Below are 22,284 nucleotides of genomic sequence, written 5' to 3'. Positions count from 1 at the left end.
ATCAAATCATGCCCATCTAGAAGAAGACAACATTTTACAAGACAGCGTAAGATATTGAGGCATATTTATGATATCGTTTTGACCCTTGTATTTCTTGCTCTAATTCATATTCCGAAACTTGAGGTTGAAGTTGCAAAGAAGAGCATCAGCTTAATGCCAAAGATGACTGTTCAGGCACTCAAAAACAGTTCAAAAGATGAAAAGCAAGTGAGCAGCTGAGGACAAACTGAAACTTTGTCTAACCCTGCTGCACATTATGTTTTTCTTGGAGGAAGATGTCGACCAGCTGCTGGAGTCACAATGACTCCAACTATCATTATTTTTGAATTACACCATGCTTCTGTTTCTCTGCTTTTTTTAAAAAGAGGATAACCATTGAGGCCTCCTCCTAATGAGGTAACCACCTCACCGGAAGTATGAGCCACAGAGGGTGATCTTGTGGGCGTTTAATCCAACACCATCAACTCTGATCACAACGTCACAGAAGGAGTTCGTAACAGACAGGTATGGAGATAATTGTCCTCTCAGGGTGATTTTTATGAATGGTAGAGGTGGATGAATCTTCCCCTTATTTATTCAGGTCAATCAATCAATATGATATCATCTGTGACCAACATTAAATGTAATGTATACTCACAATTCAGGAGTTTCAGTCTTTTTTTCTCGTAACTGCTCATGACTCAGAGATATGTTTTAACATTACAAAAGTCATCAAGTATCTGAAAACTTAAAGCAGCACTAATCAATACTTTACGATATTGTACTTTTTTTCCCCATCACTGCATTTATTTGAGACCTAGTTACTTTTTAAATTAAGATTTTACATACAAAACACATGATCGCTTTATGAAATATGACCCATTGTTACAGATTAAAATACTAGAATTATGTGAAGTAGTTAAACATGATCCAATAATAGCCTACCACTAGCCATTCTGCATTATGAGTAGCCTACTTTTACTTGTACTACTTTAAGTAAGCTTTTAACGATGATACTTTAAGTAGGCTACATTTTGTATTTCTACTTATGGGAAATTTGAGGTGAAGGATTTTACTTGTACCGGAGTATTTGGGGAAGAAAGAGAGACACTGGAGGCAAATGGTGAGTTCCGAGTTCAGTCAGAGGCTGAGCTGCACAAAACACACAGGCACACTCCCACGGAAACAGTTAAATTAGTAGCTACGTTCGTTGCTAGCTAGCGTACAGCTAATATCTGTAATGTTGTCTGTTTGGGGCGAACAAAGACAAACGGTCCGCGTCAAATTCGTGCGAAAAGTCCCTTTGCTTTCTGACTTAACCATAGTAAAATAAGGACTCAACACACCTTGATAAACCCAATGTACACTAGCTACCTGCCCTCAAACAGACAACAGGCAAATTTAATGAGAAGCTAGTTGAAGAAAGTGGAATAGTTAAATCAAGTGAGAGGCAAAAGAGGCAGACATGTTTTCTCAGGGGTTGGTGGAGAGCAATACAGAGCTGAGTGAGTATTGGACTTGTATTCATCAAATGGCCATAAAAATAGCTCCAAATGCATTCTATTGTTGCTTCATTTTTGCTAACAAAATGTGTAGTTATGGGTAATTGTTTTGTGCTAATGTTGTGTTGACAATTTGTTCTGCCCACAAGTGGCTAAAAAACTATTGTTTTAAACCATTTTAATTTAGTTGTTACTAATGAAGGTCCTAGTCAACACATTTGTGATAACAGGTTGAAATTTGACGGAATTTTTGTTTTGTTATGGGGCCACCATTTTCTACAGTTATTGTTTTTTTTGCGTTTAACCACTAACTTGTTAGTGCATCGTCACAACCCCCCATGTATCACAAAGTTTTGACCAATTTTGTTTTTGTGGAGGAGGTGCACAGAGCCATTCTTTCTGTTTTCGTCAATATTTAACTTGTAATGTTAATGTTATTATATTAATGTAATCCCAGTAGGCAACAGTCTTGATCCACCAGAGCAATGCTTAGGTCTGCGGCCCCTGACAACAATTCACCCAGGGGCCTGAAACTAATATTTTTAATTTTTGGCATGTTTCAAGGCCCCAGGAAAGCTCCGCCTAAAACATTCACCCCTATTCCCACCCACCCATGGGTAAACATTATATCAGTTATAAAACAGCTGGTCCCTGGAGTTTTGGTGTTTTTGCTCAGGGCCACATCAGCATGAACCTTCAGATACTGAACCTCCTTGCTGCTGCAAACAACTAACTGTGAAATTGAACTATTCTCACCCCCATTACAGGTCTCCAGGACCTCTGGTCTCTGGACTCCAAGTGTGGGGGCACTCTGTCTCCATCTACACTCACAGCCTCCATCACCGCGGCTGCTCTGTTGTTCTCTCATCAATCGATAAGTGAAGGTGGTGTCTGTTCAGTGGGGCGTGGACCTCGGCTCCCAGCTGGAGTCTGTCGAGCGCACACACCAGAGAGAAACAACAGACAGAGGAAGACAGAAACATACCGGTAGTAAGAGAACTCTGCCTTCAAAATTAAAGCATGTGTGTTAGAATGCTACCTCAGTTCTAACCTATAAGGCTACTACTACTTTTACTTTTGCAATTACTATGACGACTATTTCCATTGATATTGATATATAGCCTAATCATGTGTAGCCCATAGGTATTGTAGCCCAATAGCAGTCATAACTTTGAAATAGTATAGGCTAAAAATAATTAGGCATGACATTTTTTGTAGCCTACATATTGTTACTTTGGACAAAATTAATGTCGTGAAATTCAACATGGGTGACGTATAAATAGTTTGTGGAGTTTCCTCCCACATATTTTACTACATAAAATATTTGGTAAACTGTAGACTCAATATTGTCTAAATGTCTAATATTAATTTGTCAGCCTATATCGGTGTTACCCTCTGATGAAACAGTGGCCTGCACACAGTGACATTAGGGATATAATATAGTAGGCTACAGACCAACATTAATTACAAAGTTTTGAACTAAGTACAACTATTTGAAGGAGGAAGGCCGAGCTATCCTTACTCTTTCATCCAGTGCTAACTTATCGTATGTATGTAGCCTATCTATTAATGTATGTGTTAATGTTATAATAACTTTATATTATACTGCATTATATTAGATATAGGTCTCCCTGCCTTCTGACAAATATTTTGTGTGATTGCTTTGTGACTGCTGAGTGGTTTTTATACATTTGTTTATTAATTTTATTGTGAATCATTTTCCAAAGTTTGTTTCCAGTCTTGTATTCAATAACTTCATTGTGCAAAAGTCAGAGAAACTACTGAGTTATTCATATACATTAACTCTGAAACAAGGTGGGAAGGTCCTAGAAGCTATAGTCTATATATCCTTCACGTTCCACTTCCGGGATTGCTCCGGTGCTGCAGGAATTCTGCCGGATGTGTTGGAATTTTAAATTCAGTGGATTTATGAGGACTATTGACTGCTCCTCAGATCTCTGTATGGTAAATTGAGACAGCTAGCTAGACTATCTGTCCAATCTGAGTTTTCTCTCGCACATCTATTTTGCAGCGGCTCTGTGTGGAGTTTAGCACCGTCCATGACGATTCTGATTGGTTTAAAGAAATGCCATTAAACCAGAGCACGTTTTCCTCCCATGCCCGAATGCTATGTTAAGTAGTCAGACCCTCCTTCAGAGCGCTTTGGAGGAGGGTCTGGCAAAGCGAGACTATAGAAGCCATAGCCCATTTCACTGTTATTATACACATAAATATGCTAATGTTTTCTAAATTGTTACTTTAAGGAAAACAATTAATTGCATGCTCCATGTAGCGTATTGATAACACCCTCCCAGTTGCTACACTAGCCAATTTAGTTCACCGTGCCAGATATTTTATTTTAAAAAGCAACAGCCGGATGTATCGGTGCGTCATTCCGTTGACTTGACTGTAGTGTTAAAGTCTGGTGCGCCAGTGTGTAACGCTATAGGCTGGAGGGAGGCAGCTGTTGCCGTTATTTTATCAGCCAGCTCACATCAGCAGCTTCACTCTCCCTGGAAAAAATATGAGTCTGTCAAAACCATCATAAACAAACGAAACTGAAAATAGATTTTAAAAAGTTAAATCAATGGTACAGAAAAGTAGTATGTCCAGGACGCCTTCGACCTCAACCCAGGAGATCCAAATGGACATGTTCGACCATCATCCACACACACAGGTAAGAAGCAAGGAGCAGCCACGGAAGAAAAGCAGAAATATAATGACAGAAAAAATAAAAAAAGACTGCATAAACTATCGTGCATTTATTGTAAAGAGGCGTTTCGATGACGGGAAGCTGTTTCACTTCTGAAGATTAACAGGTTGTTAAGCAATTAAGTCGCCTATTTGCCTTCGGGAGTCTAAAATGCTGATGTAGCCTACGCTGCACTGATTCAGGTCTACATTTGATCTGATTTTAAGTAAGCAAAATGTGTTTTATGTTCTTTAGATTTTGATTTATAATTTCACCCATGGCCTGTAGTTGTGTTGGTTTTAATAAGTCTCCATATGTGTGACCATATGTGAGGATATGATGTAACGCTTGTTTGTATTGCTGTCCATTCATTGGGTCCTTGCGAAAACCACGCCTTTGTTTAATTAATCATTAATTAACTATGGAGATGATACACTAAACGTTGATCTGCCCTGCTGGATGAGAGATGAATTTATTTGGATTAACATGAATCCCAAAAATATGTGAAGTCTTAAGTTTTCAAACCTGAGATGAACAGTAATTGTAAAGTAATTAATTAGTTTTTTGGTTTTGTGTCTCACTTTAGAGGTGTTTTTCAATTTGCCGGAGAAAATATTCTCTTAACACCTTCCTCTATCCTCAAAAATTCAACTTGGTGAAGAGATTTTTTTTTTTATCTCCTTCATTTACAATGTTATCCTTCAGCTTTCGATGGTGTCACTCTTTTTACGGCTACAAATAAATTGTGGCTGTTGGGAAGTGGCATGATGTTGTGGGCATGTTTAGTCATAACATTTTAAATGGTTAAAAAAAAAAGATGAGAATATCTAGAACAACACGCCCACACTAAGCTCAGTCAATTGTCTCTCTGGAGAAGAAAAAAAACGCCTCACCACAGACTACCAACGCATCAAACCATGCCAAGTCCTGCTCTCTCCTTTTTACTCCCACTCCTCCCAGCTCCTTCTCATCTCTCTCTTCCCCCTAATTTCTCCAGATTCCTTCTGCATCCACTTTGAATGTCCCACTATCTCCATCCTGCTCTCACTATCGCACCTCACCGTGTCTGTTTTTAGAAATCTTTATCTGCTGCGAGGCTGTGGTGAGAAACAGATGGACCCCCTCCTTGTGCCAGGCAGCGGGGAATGGTGTGTGTGCATTTGTGTGTGTGTGGCACCTCTGATCAATTAGATAGAAAGTTCATGCAGACCTGCAGCGGGTCATGCTGGTATATGCATTTATAACTCTGCTGTGGAGAGACAAGCAGAGAACAGAATTTCTAATATCCTGAAGGAGACGGTTTCTACCACAGAAGAAGAAATGAACTGTTGGCCGAGAACTGATCCAAATTCAGTGCCTGAGGGTGGCTTAGATTAAAGATCCTGTCTGTGCACTGCCATCAGATTGCATATCAGCATGGATCTCTGTGAGCACATGTATGAAGAATTCTGGGTGGAAAAGTGTAATGTGGTTTACATTTCAAGTTGTGATATCGTGCACCAGGCCAGGCTGCAACCGCCACCCATCACGCTCCCTGCTTTCGAGTTTAAAAACCCCTGCTAACACACAACACCCTTTTTATTTATACACTTAATCTGGGAGGATGATTAACAACAGGAAACCTCCCCTCCCTACTTCCTCTGGCATTTCCCTGCCCTTTGCTGACAGAAACTCGCCCCATCATGGCGCTGATCGTAGAGACCCTTTCTAAACACACACACCTACCTGCACCAACAGACATCCCGTTTAATTTAATTGTGAACTTGTGACAGCAGAGCATATGTTTGCCTCCGCCACCATCAACAGAACATCCTTAAAATAAATGCCATTATTTTAACAACAAAGGTCTTATTTTAGTAATTTAACTATGGTCTCTTAACTGTTACGATAAAATTGTATTTGCCAGCTTAATTGCTGAGATATCTGGTGGCACAGCAACATCTCCAGCAGGGTAAACATCTACAGTGTAATCATATTGTCTAAGTCACTTATTTGCAAATGAAAACTGAGATGAACATAAAAACGATTACTTAAACCATTTTCAGCATTCAGGATTTGCAGAACTTCCTGGCTCAACTTTGAGCTTGAACATCATTCATTTTACTCTGCTGTGAATAATAACTTTGTAACTGCGCTGTGTTCATCTTTGTTGTCACTTGTAAATAATTTGGTTTAGACTATATAGCTGAACTGGGGATTTGTTTACAACCTGTTTGATTGCTTGGTTGTGTTGCACACCCTCAGATCTGAGCAATTAAGATGGTGAGTAAGACCCCATTTACACCAGAGCTTTGTGAGTTGTATATTGTAAGTGTATCTGCAGCAGAATGGATTGCGATCAGAATGCGTGTCGACATCTGGAGGAGGTCTGGTTCCCATAAGATCTCAGCCAGGTGTAAATGTAATCTTTACATTTTAGCTACATTCTTAATAATAGGTTCACAATTTTTCAAGTCTGTCTTAAAACAGTAGTCGGGGGCCTATGATAAGATTGAAACTTAGGATGTTGCTTGCTTTAATCATTCCTTCTGTTCACACTGGCCATCACTGTAAAATACCCCTTACTAATGCACTTTCAATATATGAAATGGGGTGCGGGATCCACAGTCCTTTTTGATGCAAAAATATATTCAGATGTTAATCTAAAGCTTAAATGAGGCTTCAGCAGATTTACGGTCATTTTAGTATAAAAACTTTGTTTTTCTCTGTTGAGGTGCAGTGGAGAGTTAGTATGGAGTTGCTAGTCTTGCATTGCCAGACCTATCTCCGCAGTGCTGTGGAGTAAGATCTGGCTACACCACACATACATTCTAGGATAGGAGAAAAAAAACGCTGTGGGTTGTTTGCGTTTCTTTAAACCAATCACAATCGTCTTGGGCGGCGATAAGCTCCGGACGCAGCAACGGTGGCTCTGCAAAATATTTTGGGAAGGAACTTGTTTAGGTGGAACATTTGCACCCCGCAAAAGAAAACGCCACATACAATATTAAATGTAAAGTTAACTGTTCACACAATACAGTAACATGAGGTATTTAAATTAGCTGGATACATGGTTTAACGTAATTTGCTCCTACCAGTGTATCGCCGCGTCTACTTCGTCCATAGCAATCCTCTCATATTGGTCCCAAAACGTCCCAGTTAGATAATAAATGCCGCAACATACTCTTTGTAAATCTTTACAATCCTTCCCCGAAAGAACCAAGCAGGCCTGCCTTGTTGCACGGTTCAAATTTTCTTCAAAACCTGACATTTTCAGCGCGTAGCTTGCTAGTTCGAAGTTTGTTGTTGTTTTCCAAAGTGAACAGAGTTTGAGAACAGCAACACAAAGAGAGCAGAAGGCGAGGGACATCTGGCGTGTGAGCCATGCGCGGGATGTCAGGCAAATGTAGTTCCGTTGATCCAGACTAGAGAGTTAGTAACACAAATATGGGTTTTGTACTAAAAAAAGGCTATGACTTTGGAGGATACCCTCATGATTTGTCAAGCTCAGACTAGTAAGACCTCATTTTAGTTTCAGATAAATGGTTTAATACATTTTTGCACAGAACAAGGACTGTGGATTTTGTTCCCCATCACTTACATTGAGCGCATTAGGAAGGGACCTCTTAATGGCCAGTATGAACATGAGGAATTATAACAAGGAGGATTATATCCAGCATAAACAGTTTCAATATACGTATAGGCACGTGACTGTTGCTTTGAAAAACTTTTTAAGAAGAAAATCCAACAAGTTGATAGGTTACCCAACTCCCTCCAGAAAAATTGTGATTATGCGATCGCATAATTCAATGCATAATCAGCCAAAGTCCGCATATTGATGCGGGGCCGCTTTTTTTCAAATACGCAGCACTTTCGTTCAATAAAGTGCCGATTTCCGCGCAAAATACGCGGGGCTTGCATGATTTCATAATCCCCGCATTTTCGTTGCAAAAAAGTCACATATATCTTAGCAGAAAGTTGAAAAGTGTTGTATTTACTTCACACAAGCGTCGCCATTTTCCCCTGTTGCCATGGGAATGTTATGAAGTGACGTAATTGCGCAACGTGAACATCATCGAAAAGCTGCAAACCCTGCGATGAAGCCATGATGAAACCGCAGTTTTTGCAAGTTCCCGCAATTTCATCGCATAAAATTGCATAAATATCCCGCATATTCCATTGCATTTTTTAAGAAAACGTGCCACATAATAAAGGATTTTTGCCCGCAACAATCACAAAAAACTCCGCATTTTTCTGGAAGGACTGCCGCTCCATGTCCTCCTACTGTCCCAAGCATACCTTTAAAAAAACATGCTTTCCTCTCTAATTTGCATGTTGAAATCTGACCATAATAGATGCAGATGCAAGATAACAATAATGGTTATTAGTACCAGGTGTAACAGCAAAAGCCTGTTGTCATTAACTAGAAAGTATATCGTGATATATGTGGTCGGAAATGTTGGCAAAACGTTAGATTTTTTTTCTTTAACATCATCAGAATCGTTCATGTTTAATGTACAGGGACACAAAATAACCAGTATCTTAGAGCACGTCTCTACACAGTTATCAGTGCACATGGTATTTTCTAAAAAGCCATGATTCTTGAACAACTTTTTCAGTCAGTCTAGGAGGAAACATTTGCCTGCAGTGTAGAGATGGCCCGATACCATTTTTTGCTTCCCGATACCGATTCCAATACCTGAACTTGCGTATCGGCCGATACCGAGTACCGATCCGATACCAGTGTGTCATATATTTTATTATGTTTTAACAACTGTATAGTACTATCCCTGTATGGATGTGATATGATTTCTATCTTTGTTGTCTGTCTGGCTCAGGTTAAACTCTTTGTGAAACATGAACAATGAATGCCACAGAACTTTCTTTTATTCTGCAGTTTGACAGTCAGTTATAACGGAAAAAGAACATAAATAAACTACTTTAACGTAGATTTTCTTTAGGGCTTTATTATGTGGTATCGGATCGGTGCATTAGCATCAGTTGCATCTAATCCAGTTGCCCATCCACATCTTTTCTCATGTATCATCACCTCAAGTTCAACTTTAACATTAAAAGCCATTAACTATACTTGGAGAAGTTTACAACACACAGTTAGTTTGCTGTGGATCATCCTGCTCTGTATTCATCCTATCCATCAGCAGCAGTAAATCAAGCATGACACACAGGGCTAGATATATTATTTGTGCGCTACAAGAGGTTTAAAATAAATTCAAACAAACTCCTGAGCTCCATTTTTGGAGAGGAGTATATAAGATGAGTGTATACAATTTTGCCTTTTTTGTCTGTTAAAACTGGAAACCTCTCGGCCTGCAATGTGTTTTTATGTTTGCACCAGTTGCCGCTGGTGTAACAGGTAATGTTTGTTTAAAGGCAGGCAGGACGGCATCATTCATGTGAGGGCTTCGGCCTGCCCTGTCGTACATGCTGTGACAGTGATAACAAAATACTGGGTTGAGGAGGGATCACTGCTGGCAGGTTTGAAACAGCTGCTCAGTTATATTCAGTGTTTACATAGGTGTACAGGAGAGAGCAGGAGAACACGCGCGCGCGTGTTCAGAGGGATAAGGTTTACTAAGTGTGTACTGTGTTAAATGAGCTCTCTATGTGCAGTAAGTATTTATTGATCAACACTCTGTATGTTAAACCTTCCATGTTTATTTCTCAGCATTATCTTAGCCAGCAGTTCTCTTTTTCATGTTGAAAGAATAACACAGCCAATCTCCCTGAGATGAGCCTTCAACAAATGTGATTAGTCGGCATTGTGTAACTATGGCGATGTGGGCAGGGTGGGCTCATAATGCAATGTGTGGCCTCTGCCCAACCCGGATAGGCCATTTGCCAGGGTTCTGCCAATCAGATTACAAGGTCCCAGTTTGCATCAGAACATGAACAAGTAATGAAGGCTGTTTGGGACACAAAACAAATTTACTCTGCTAGACTTCCTCTCCAGTATGGGACGCCTGTGCTGCTTTATCTCGGGTTCTATCTGACTGCTTGATCATATTCAGAAGCTTTTACAAATGCTATGCCAAATGTTAACTGCTGTCATGCTCCCCGGAAACAAGGTTTTCTACGAGACATGTCAAGTTAAGTTATTATGGAGCAACACAATTTAACTTTTTGTGTTTTTCTCTTTTTTTTTCCAAATCCTCCTCTCCCCTGCCCTCCAACCAACCCCTCCATTCTCAGGGAAAGTACGGCAAGAGGAAGAGCCGATTTAAGCGCTCGGATGGAAGCACCTCCTCTGACACCACCTCGAACAGCTTTGTCCGACAGGTAACATTTCACACTTAATCCTTATTGCAGACCGCTAATCCAGGTGCTAGACTGAGTCTCAGCTTCATTTCATTTAATGAAGAATCATGAAAGTTTAATGGAGTCAAAGTGAGGTCTTTTAATGCTGGGAATTCAGCAGTTCCATATACTTTAGATAGTAGGCTAGTTTAATTATATATTTTTATTTTTTCTCTCTAATCCAACTTTTACAATTTATATATTCAATCTTTGCATTAGGGTAGAGACGATTATATGATAAATCGATTAGTCGATCAACATAAAAGTAATCATTTACAATTTAAATAATTGATAAATCATTTAAGTCATTTATCCAACACAAATCCCAAACATTCACTATTTCCAGTTTAGAAAAATAAGGAGGAGTTACGGCTTTAAGTAAAGAAAAGTAATATAAATAGATTGAATATATTTGTGTTTTGGACTGCTAATCGGACAAATGCATTTAGAAGACTTCACCTCTGGCTCTTACAATTTGTGAATTTCTAAGACCAAACAAGTAATCAACTTATCATAAAAAATAATCAGCCAATTATTTTCTCGAAGCTGATGACCGTCATATACTGTTACTCGAGAATTAGCTCATTTTTTCCTGCATAATTTGCATTATTAGTAGTAATTTGTACTTAACTACAGTACTTGAGTAAATGTACTTCGTTTCAACCTAGTTTATCTGCTACATCACAGTTCTTTACGGATTTTTCCAATGTGAAACCCTTTATTTTCTTGTCTGTATTTTCTTTTATTGAAAGCCATATCTTTCTCTCTTCACCTGTGTGTTTGTCACAGGCAGCCCACATACCGTACTGTATCTCACACACTGAAATGGCTTTGACAACATTCCTGGTAACAACAGTAAAACCTTTGTGACTATATCTACACAGACTTATTGTCAAAAAGTTGGAGCTGAGAGACATCAGCAGAGATTCCTCCAGGGCTCTGATGGTAATTATAAGTCCCCAGGTGTTAGACTCACCTCTACACTTCTCCCTCTGAACCTGACTCCACCCAGTTACTAGATGTAGATGCATTGATTGGCTCTGTCAGAAGGCGCTAGTAAAACCTGTCAGTTGTTCAGCATGTTTTTTTCCAGGTAAGAGTGGGTCACGAATAGCATGGCATCGTTAGACCAAATTGCAAATGCGAGTTAGTCTGGAACCTCTCAGTTCATTTTTGATTTCAAAGGGTTTTAAGGGTTTCATTATTAACGGCTGTAGACCAAAATGCCACGGGACGCAATATGATAGACCTACAACCAATCAGAGCAACGAAAATATGAGGTAGCACTGAGTGACGGACAAATGTAAACGGACAGCGTGCAGAGATGAGCTGTGATGGTGTAGCAGCAATATGTCTGGGAAGGAGTGTTGTTTGAAAATAGTACTTCAACAGAAAGTTCCACATCAGTTGTTTTCGTAAATGCCTCAACGGCACTCCTCTTTACTACGCTATGTTAATGACCTCATCACGTATTTTGCGTAAAGAGCAAAGGCTCGGCAAGTTGTCAGTCATCGTCTGAAACCCACCCCATATGAGATAAACCGTTGTGATTGGCCCGGCCAGGGTCTGGCCAGCTGGAAATCTGAGGGGAACCACGTGTGTCTGCCAGAGCAAGTAATGCATGTGCTCGCAGATTTGTCTGGTTCAGGCTAGGTCAAGAAGACTCTTTTTGTCAGACAGGAACACTTCCTTTCCTCGGGGGTTACACATTTGCGACCCGTACCGCAGTCCTGTCTGGACATGACATTTCTCAAAGCCATGCTGTGTGGCAGCTAAATGAGTCTCCCTTTTTCCATGTGACCTCTTCATTTGTGAGAGGAAATGATTTGCCCCGTACTGAATGACATTTACCTGTTCAGTACTGGTGTTGCTTTAGAAAAAATTGAAGAAAGAACAAATCCCATCGCTGTTGGTGAACACAGGGAGCTGAACTCTCCCATGGTTTCTAAAGGTTAGCGGCATCCTCGCCTACACACATCACCCTACTCCACTGCCTTGTCCTTCATTAACTCTGTGACTCGGCTTGTGAAGGACCACGTGCACCGTAGCCTGCAGGTTAGGCAGGATTCATAATCACTCACACTGTATAAGGAACTCATTACTCTCATTATTAGTAAGGATGATTTAATGCTTCCTCAGATAAATGTCCTCCCCTGTTATTGCACAGCTTTTCATTCATTAAGGCTAGCAGTGGAGGGGGCAAGGATTTAAAACAGTTGAAATGCTGCATATAAACCAAAAATGTATTTAGGAACTAATGAAGTATCTATAAGTGTTTCTGAAACCATATTAAGATTTTAACAACTGGCTTTATTCACACAAAAGGAAGCATGCAGACGCCCCATAGGTTTTTGTACATATAGCCTTTTTTAGCCTCCCCTTGAACAACTCAAAGCAGAGCCCTGTATAGGCTTTACAGTCTCTCACACACCTACGCGAGCGCAGTCTCACTCACCACACACAGAAATACACGAGAGCCACAATCAGCCAACGGTAGAGCTGGCTGGTACGCTCGGGCTGGTTTCCATGGCAACCGGGCCACTGAATCTCCCTCTGTGTGCAGGCACAGTGGGATGGAGAGACGAAGGAGAGGATGGGTTTGTGTGTGTGTGTGTGTGTGTGTGTGTGTGTGTGTGTGTGTGTGTGGGGGGGGGTGCAGCCTTTGTGTTTGTGCAGTGCTGTCTGTCTCAATACGTTACATGAATGCTGTTGTTCAGGAGGATGTGGTGGAAACTTGAAATTTTAGATTTTCCCTCTTAGAAAGTGAATCTCGATGTTGTGTCTTAACTGCTAGAAGACTCATCCTCAACAATGCAGCATTACAACATAAAATCAAATCAGGGGCTGTCATGATGAACACATAAAAGCTCTGTCCCAGCTCAGCGACTTGATTGAGAACCACAAAGGAGGGTTCTTCAGAAAGCCTGAAGACGAGGCGGAAACGGCTGGACTCAATCAAACTAAAACTAGTTATTTCTTTGATACCCACGTGTATATTACAAGATGCAACATTTCTCTTCAACACTTCACCAAAACATAATGGATAAGTAGATCAAATGTAATTATACAGCAATAACATAACTTCCATTTCTCTGTAATCAACAATATATTCAGGCTAATGACATGAACAAAGCAGACAAGCAGAGGTTATGCTTGGCTGCCATTAATTAGACTCTGCAGCAGATTTTTCAGTGGTCCACTTAATGTGATACATTTACCAGTGACTGTTAAATACGAAATTTTCACATGATATTTCAAGGACCACCTCAACACTCCATTGAAGAACTGACCAGTGTGCAGTGAATTATGGAATACTGAGTGTTGAAAATTATGTGTGCACTCTTCATTTGAGCAAATGAAAATGTCTAAAAAGGTTACGGTGCCAACCATAAGCTTCAACATGCACTTGTAACCGCAACAGGACACTGCCAACCTAATTCAAATCAGTCTGTAGATCTTTGTTGCAAGTTGTTCCTACTGTAATCTTTCTACTAAAGGCTTAAAATGCCACAGACAGTGGCAGTTAAATAGATTTAGAATAAATACGAAGTGGTGTAATTTACAAGGTGTTTTCATTAAGAACCCTGTGGGGGAATTTTAGAAATTGAACAACTCAAATGCTTGTTTTAAGACTCTTCAAACTCTCATGCTGTATTGCAGTGACCAGATATTTTACCCATGAAACATTGACTTATTTCTATTACCAGAATACCAAGAAACATCCTTTCACTCCCCCTTCTGCTCCATAGACAAGATCATGTCTTGGCTTGGCTGCCATATGTGAAAGGTCTGGAGGGTTTAGATGCTGAGGAGAGACGAGCGGTCCTCCTGTCAGTCCTGACATATGAATCCCAGCAGAGTCCCAGTTGCTGCTGTGTCTGACTGCACAAGGAGCCAGTTGGTGCGTCTGTTCTCAGCTCTCTATTTATTCATTTTCCCCAGCTGACTGTGTTGTCATCAGCTACTAATACAAGAGCGGAGGAGGTGTTCAGGTGTGTGGCCATGGAGAAGCCCCTTTCATTGTGTCAGAGGTCTCCCTCTAGTGGACACACTGGGCCCCCAACACCACTATCAGCACTCCAACCACACCTATCTGCATGTAGCCCACCCTCCTTTAGCCTTTTTATTTGCCCCTATTCCATACAATATGCTAATTTACATAATATATGTTTTTACAGTTAGTTTACAAGAAATAAATATTATGTTTTTATTAACATATTAGTAGCTGACCATTTTGAATGCTATGTAACACCTAGTTGGTAGATATGCACACATACACTGTATTAATCACTCATAGGGCTGGATGAAAATAATCTGATTAATTTATTTGAATGATCCAATATTGATTCTTAAAATCCAGAGAACGGTCTTTGCACTTGCGCTTTTTCGGATTAAAAGTGTGTACATCTGGGCTAAAGGTAATGTGTTGACAGGAGTTACTTGTAAGTGGTTCAGTTAGATCTTTAGATGTGTAACATGTCTACTTTCTTTCCATAATGTTGTCTGACACTTATAATAACAATCTAAGCCCGTCAGTGGCAAAAAAAGTGGCAGTTTTAGTGGACGGAAATTGATGATGCGAATTTGCCGTATGTGATTACATTGCAGCCCGGTTATCAGCTGTCGGTTATCGGCTGTCGGTTACAGCGTTCTCGTTCAATACTGGACCAATTTCAAAGATTTTTGGTCACATTAGTCACTTAGACACCAATGCATGGCAAATATGGTTCAGGTTGAGAAAAAAAACGAAATTACCTTTTAACAGACATTTAATTGATTAGTTGTTGACACTTGTTTGTTGAGGAGATATTATCTCTGGGTATGTGCAGCTGTGGAAGTGAACTGTGTGTGGATTGCACTTCATTCGGTCTGTCCCTGCCGTGTAGCTAACGCCAGCTAGCCAGCTGTCTGCAGGTATCACAACACAAACAGCAGATGAATTAATAAACAGACTTTCAGTTTCTGCCCTGTCTGTGCTGAAAGTGATGATTTAAGGAGATACATACGCCGTTTTCACATTTACCTTTCACACATGTAGCACACAAAAGGAAATACTCAATTTGTCACTCTGTCACAGAGCTGGATGTCTTGACTTTGTCTAACGCTTTTGGCATCTGCTCTTACCGATAGAAGTTCCCGAGTCTCATTGTCCCTCCAGTTAAACATTTTAATTTCCGTCTTCATGTAAATCACCCTCCTTCTTCACCCTTAGATGTTTCTTTTTTTTTCGTTTTTTGCGTGAGCTAAGTGAAACGTCATCAACTTTTTCAATTCAAATTGTTCACACTTTCAGCTCAACCTGAGATTACATGGACTTCGTACTACGGAGCTGGCAGTGTAAACACTGTCTGATTTTGGGCTTAATAAATAAAATTGACTTGACTAACTGAATGTAGAAGAAATTTAAGTCATTGGCCGGCTATTTTGGCCGACATTCTTCTCCCCTTCCGCTATCTCTGCTATCTATTTTGCAACCATCGCTGCAGAACAGAATTGAATCGATTCTGGACTTTGTGAATCTAAATCGTATCGAATTGGGAGTGCCAACATCCAAAACCTAATCCCTCCTCCCCTTTTTTCTGGAAGAGCGACAGAGAGAGGGGCAGGGAAGAATGAGATCAGGACAGAGGCCGAGAGGAATGAAGCAAAGAGAGAGAAAGGGGAGGGGGGTTTCCCTGGGCAGTGCCCCAGCCCTGTCCAACGTCAGTCAGGGCATTGAATGGCTGACGGCTGCATACCAAGCCTCCTTCTGGGTCTCGGTGTGTTCATGTCCCTGTTTCTGCCTGGCCAGGGCTAAATATATTTCCCCAGTTTGCAAATGTAGCACAAGTCCTGCAACCCGACCCCCAGCCAGCTCCAGCTCCCTTCCTCTACACAAGGTTCACGTTCCTCTGGGTTGCGGAGGTGGGGTGGGCGTGTGTGTGTGTGTGTGTGTGTGTGTGTGTGTGTGTGTGTGTGTGTTTATGTGAAGGGGTTGGAGGTTAAGAGAGCTCTCTCCTAGTTTCACACATGCGGCACTCTTTTCTGGCTCTCTCTCCTATCATACACACATACATACGCACACATACACTCACAAACACACACACATGTACACTTCTGCACTTGTCAATCTACCAGACAGATACTCACACTAGTTACCACTATCTCTCATACACACACACATACACACATATACACATAACTCTGTCTGTGGACTCCGGCGTTGCCCGCTTGGTTTGCCGTGGTGTGGCGAGCGTGGCAAACGAGGTATGGAGAGGACTGAGAGGATTCAAAGGCCCGTCATGGTAAGAAGAATCTGGATAAGCTTTTTGTCTTCTGACTGAACTGAAAGCAGTTGATGTGTGAGTTTCTCTGTTAGCGTGTGGATCTGGACTGAGTTTTGAAAGTTCAGCACTTTCTGCTCTGAGACACAGTTTGACAGGAGAATATAACTTGCCCCCTGTGTCCTGATAGCGCTGTATCTCCTGGTCTGCGGCTTTCTTTGCTCTTCTGAGTGTGATTCCATTTTGGGCTGGGCCACAGCTGCTGGAAAGGGGCTGTGTTTTTAATTAGACTTCCAGTCCCACCGGTTGCCTCTGCTGCTATGTGCACTGCCTGCCCGGCCATCCCACCACCGTGGCCATTTCAGGGGGCTTCTTTCACTGCTGTCCCTCTGTCCCAAACAGGCCTGAGCTGGATCTTCATTTAGCTTCTTATTGCACTCGGCTGTGCTTCTTCACAATTTTATAAGTTTTCTGTTGTTGGCTTTCAATTATTTTGGCAATCTTTGCATTTAAGGCCAATTCAATTTTTTTTAATTTTCAGTGGAATCATATTGTGATGATTAGGGCTGAAAATAGCAACTGTTTCAATTATTAATTAGTTTAATCTGTCAGTTGTTTTGCCACTAACCCGTCATCTGTAAGGTATTGGAAAAGAATTTAAAAAAAATGGTGATCAATGGGAAATTCCCAGAGTCCAAGGTGATGTCTTCAAATTGCTTGGTGTATCTCACCTAAGAGTGAGATAGTTGAAAACCCAAAGATATTGAATTTATAATGACAGAAAAACAGATAAATGTAGCAAATTCTCACATTTTAAAAGCTGGAATCAGTGAACGCATTTTTGATTTATAAATTGCCTTGAACAATCAATCGATTATTAAATTGTTGACCAATCGATTGTTGATTAATCGAGTAATCAGTTCAGCAGTAGTGATGATATGAGTATATCGCCATATTGTTTTACAACATTCTGTTGCCCAATTTAAACAAAATTAGTTGTTAAAGTTTCTATGACGTGTCTGATGTAATACATAACAATTGAACAGTTTGCTGCATTGATCATCACTTCCATCACTTCATATTAGGGCTGGAACCTATTTATTTGTTGTTTTCATTATCGATTAATCTGCCAATTATGTTCTCCATAAATTAGTCTATAAAATGTCACAAAAAAATATCCATTACACTTTTTCCCAGAGCCCAAAATGAAGTTTCCTGTTTTGGTCCAACCAACAGTCCTAAACCTAAAGAGATGCAGTTTATGATCATGGAAGACTAAGAAAAAAAGCAAATACTCACATTTAAGAAGCTGGAACCTCAATGTTTTGGCAATTGTGATTAAAAAAGGATTTAAATTATTAAAAAATTATCAATATTTTTATCATTTTCAGTTGAATAACAAATTGACAGTTCATAAACCTCAAATGAGACATTGAGAAGCATTGGGATTGGGGGAAGAGTGTCAATAAACTCAGTTGTTATGGTTCCACTAGTATCAAAACATTTCAAATCATACCCGGCCCTAATCATGACTTAAATTGACACCTGAGAAATAGAAAATATTGTGATTTCAACTGTATCTCCCCTTATTTTGTTGCTGAATTGTATTTTGAATTTAGGGGGATTGACTAAAAAAAATAATCCCTTAAGAGCTACTTGTTATTTGAGTCTCCCTTTTGCTTGTTTGTGAAAATGGGGATATCTGGTGAGTTCAGTCCATGACTCATCTTTTTCTCCACACTGTCCAGTTGGTTGCCATGACACTGCTGTGACAGAAAAAAAGTATGGCCATTTACAGCCACCGGCCATGAGTGTCTGGCAGAACATCTGACCATTGTGATTCCTCAGTTTGTCCATCTGCCTGTTTTGGGAGATGTATTTCCTCTTTTCTTCCCTCTTTATTCCAGTTTTCATACTTGTCTTCACTGAGCTAATCTCACTCTGGATGTGATGTGAATACACAGTGGAGCTTGACTCGACTGATAATGCATTATGGTTGGCTGTCATCTGTCTGGGATGAGATGTGTTCTTCTTCTTCTCTGAAATATTTGATGACAGGGGCCTGAGGAGACTCAGAGATAAAGCAAATAGGAAAATTATATTTAATTTTCTCAGCTTTTATTTTCACATCATCTGAGCTGATAAGTATGGATGTATATTTATCTGTTTAATTATCATGGCAGGGGTTCACAGTATGTGTTAGCTCTCAGATGGTAATCACTTCTTAGTCATACATTGTGAAGTCTGACAACACCTGCTGCGATGTTCCTGTTGTTCATGGCAGTGGCAGATTAAAATCTTTGACCTCTGCCCTGTTATCTGACATAGGAACAGGAAGACACAGAGGGGATCATTTCCTTTGTTTTTATAACAACCTTAAAGAGGAGGATAGTAGTCAAATTGTCATGCTGGTTTAGTATTTTCATAATCATTTGTATGCAGCTGTACGTGCAAATCCACATCCAACTCCCTTTTTTTTCTTGATCCCTTTACAAAGTTGCCATTGCATCAGAAGAGACAATGTTAATCATTATTCAAAGCGCAGGCCCTTTTGCAGGCCCGCCCTCAATCCTTACTCCATTACCCCCACCCTCCACTCTGTTGCTCTCTTTTCTCCCCCCTCCATTTATTCAATATCAATGCTAAGGAGGTGTACATTTATCATAGTGGCAGCCACTGTGCAGAAAATGGAGATGAAACACAGTGGGTTCGATTTCAGGATAATTACTGAGCTTCATCTCCTGCACCTTTCTTATGTTTTACCCTTTGTTAACCTTCTGTGGTCTGTGACAATGCAGTAGTTTGGATATTACCAAATAGATGTAGAAAAGTTGAAGTTTGGTAGTCTTGTTAGAAAAAACATGGATATTTCCCTTTGAGAAAACTCCCTAAAGGCCATAATGTTTTGTTTGATGTAGTTATTGCTGTGTTATCCTCCAGGTTATTGACCAGGCTTTGGCCTCACAGCTGTGACACACAACATGAGAAAACCATTGATCACCTGTTGAAAGCTTTTATGCAATTTCCCCACCGCTGATTTCCCTTCAGTATTTTATTTATTATAGGCGGTGTGGAAGAAATACTCAGATCTTTTACTTAAGTGTAAAACTACTCTGTCACAAGTAAAAGTCCTCCATTCAAAATCGTACTTGAGTAAAAGAACAAAAGTATTAGCATCAAAATATACTTAAAATAACAAAAAAACTCATTATGCAGAATGACCCATTTCAGAATAATATATATTCTATTCTTTGATTATAATTATTGATGCATTAATGTGTACATCACTTTAATGTTGCAGTACTGCTGGGAAGTTTAACATATAATAATATAATAATGTATTAGTTGATTATATTTTGTATTGCCGAGATGAAGTGGAGTAGAAGTATAAAGTACCATAACATGGAAATACTCAGGGAGTCTACCTCAAAATTGTACTTCAGTACAGTACTTGAGTAAATGTACTTAGTTACATTCGGCCACTGACTATTGATTCCTATATCTTCTTTCTATCTCCTTCCTGGTGCAACTCTCATTTACTGCCTGTAATAAGCTGCAGAGATGGTTACTATGACACTGCTGGGGTCACTGCCAATAGGAAAGCAGCTCCGCCATCAGGTGGCCTGTAGCTATTTTGAACAGGAGCTGTATGTGAAGTGAAGCAAGCAGCTATATTAGAGACACAACCCAATGAGGGAAGGAAGGAGAGTGTCAGAAATGAAAATGTGGAGGAAATGTGTTCTTGCTCAGTCTATCAACACGTTCTCAAAGGGTTTCAGGGGAGAAAGGGTGCTGAGAGGTTATTGATCAGGCACGATTTTGTCTCTTTGTCTTTCACATGCACCTCTTTTCATATACAATATTGACTTTTGTGTCTGTGCTCATCAATCCACAGTTCTTCTCCGTCTCTTTTTTCCCTGACTGTCTTTTTTTCCCTCTGGTTGTATGTGACGTAAATCAACTGGATGAGTGACTCACAGAGACAAGCATTTGTCCACACACACATTGACACCACATATACACAATGAGTAATCCCTCTCCGTCTCTCTCACTCTACATTTAGCTGCAAAACCGACTTAGTGGGCAGATTGGTCCCAGGTTGTTTTAGACGTCATTTCAGTTGTTTTTTTCTTCCAAATACATCCCTGTGGGTTCCCCATCAAGGTGTGTCACTCAGTCGGTGCTCCATGTTGGGATGCACTTGTATGGTTTAGAAGATGACTCATAGCTGGTAAGTGGGGGCAGCCGTTTTTGTCCTCATTAGATGCTGAATGCCACTCACAGGATCCTACCTGAGTGGGATGCGAAAACACCGCCGCAAGCGTTTGAGTTTGAGTAAATGAAACAGGAATTGGGAATGGTTTATGAATGCCTGAGGACGTGAGGAGTAGCTAGCCATCACCTTGGCAACAGGAATTGTCTACATGTATTGTGCTGTTGCCAAGTCACAGAGCGCTTCAATACGACAGGTGGCTGAGCTTGAATCAACATTTGTGTTTGTCATTTCAATTGAAATCATACAGCGACGCATGGATGGTAATCAAAGGTGTAGAGGAGCATTCATCACACATAAATGGATGTGAAAACACGCTGACACACCAAGCAGATGATTCACTCTTCAACATATGGCCAGTTTTTCTCTCTGGATATATTTAGACCTTCAGGGTTACTCAGTTTGAAATGTTTCTCTTGAGGAATGCCACCAAGGACTCTTTCATTGATTTCTTTCATCATCTTTTTTATTTTATTTTAAAGAACATCATTTGGGCATTTTTCTTTTATACGATAGTTGGCTGCTGAAATAGAGACAGGAAAAAGGGGGAGAGAGCGATATAACCTGCAGCAAAGGCCCTGCCAAAATCGAAGCAGGGATGTTGCCGTTATATGGTATACATCGTAACCACAAGGCCACTGAGACATCTCACATTTCTTTTCATCTTTAAAATAAGAAACATTAGCATACAAACCAACTGAAATGACTGCAAGTTGGCAGTAGGAAGCCAAGAGTCCAGAGTAGGGCTGGGTATCAAATCTCTACTTAAAAGAGTACGGCACTGATTTAGTATTGCATCAAATGCATGCTATGATTCTTAGGCATGTTTACTTTCATCAGATTTGTCTTACTCTAAATCAGGAAATTTTTCTAATTTAAGATTGTATTCTCAGATTTTATTTACCACTGATGCACTGAGCAGTTTGGGATATTTTGCGAAATGAAAAAAGAAGAATAATTAAAACATGTTTATATTAATTTATATTCCAAGCTTAGGTATCCATGACTGTATTGTTTTGGTATGAGCACCGATACTCGGCTATCATGTTGGCACAGATACCGAAACATTTCAAACAATACGCAGCCCTAGTCCAGTGATATTTGTCTGGACTTCACTGGGTGCACTCTTTGTGTGGTCTGACTACACATGTGCATCATCTTTACATATGGTGTATGTCATCTTTGCGCATTTTCACCTCTATTTTAAAAGCCTACACCTAGTGACTCACTTCTCCTGCCTGGCACATTCAGCTGTCCACATTCTTGTCAGCACCTCCTACA

General features: G+C 40.2%; 1 protein-coding gene across 2 annotated transcripts in view; it reads left to right on the top strand.

The window, feature by feature from the left end:
* The first annotated feature begins 3,919 nt into the window (after positions 1-3,919).
* cacnb1 (calcium channel, voltage-dependent, beta 1 subunit) overlaps positions 3,920-22,284 on the top strand; it is a 35,071-nt gene continuing 16,706 nt past the window's right edge. For both annotated transcript variants that reach the window (XM_078269722.1, XM_078269721.1), the window contains exons 1-2: positions 3,920-4,158; positions 10,363-10,449. In XM_078269722.1, the coding sequence (XP_078125848.1) occupies positions 4,069-4,158; positions 10,363-10,449 (177 nt within the window). In that variant the 5' untranslated portion in view covers positions 3,920-4,068. The remainder of the gene's footprint in view (positions 4,159-10,362; positions 10,450-22,284) is intronic.

The sequence above is a fragment of the Sander vitreus genome, chromosome 15 (assembly GCF_031162955.1).
Source record: "Sander vitreus isolate 19-12246 chromosome 15, sanVit1, whole genome shotgun sequence".
In the NCBI taxonomy this organism is placed as follows: domain Eukaryota; kingdom Metazoa; phylum Chordata; class Actinopteri; order Perciformes; family Percidae; genus Sander; species Sander vitreus.
The sequence above is the reverse complement of the archived record's forward strand: the minus strand, read 5'-3'. Positions and strand labels throughout refer to the sequence as shown.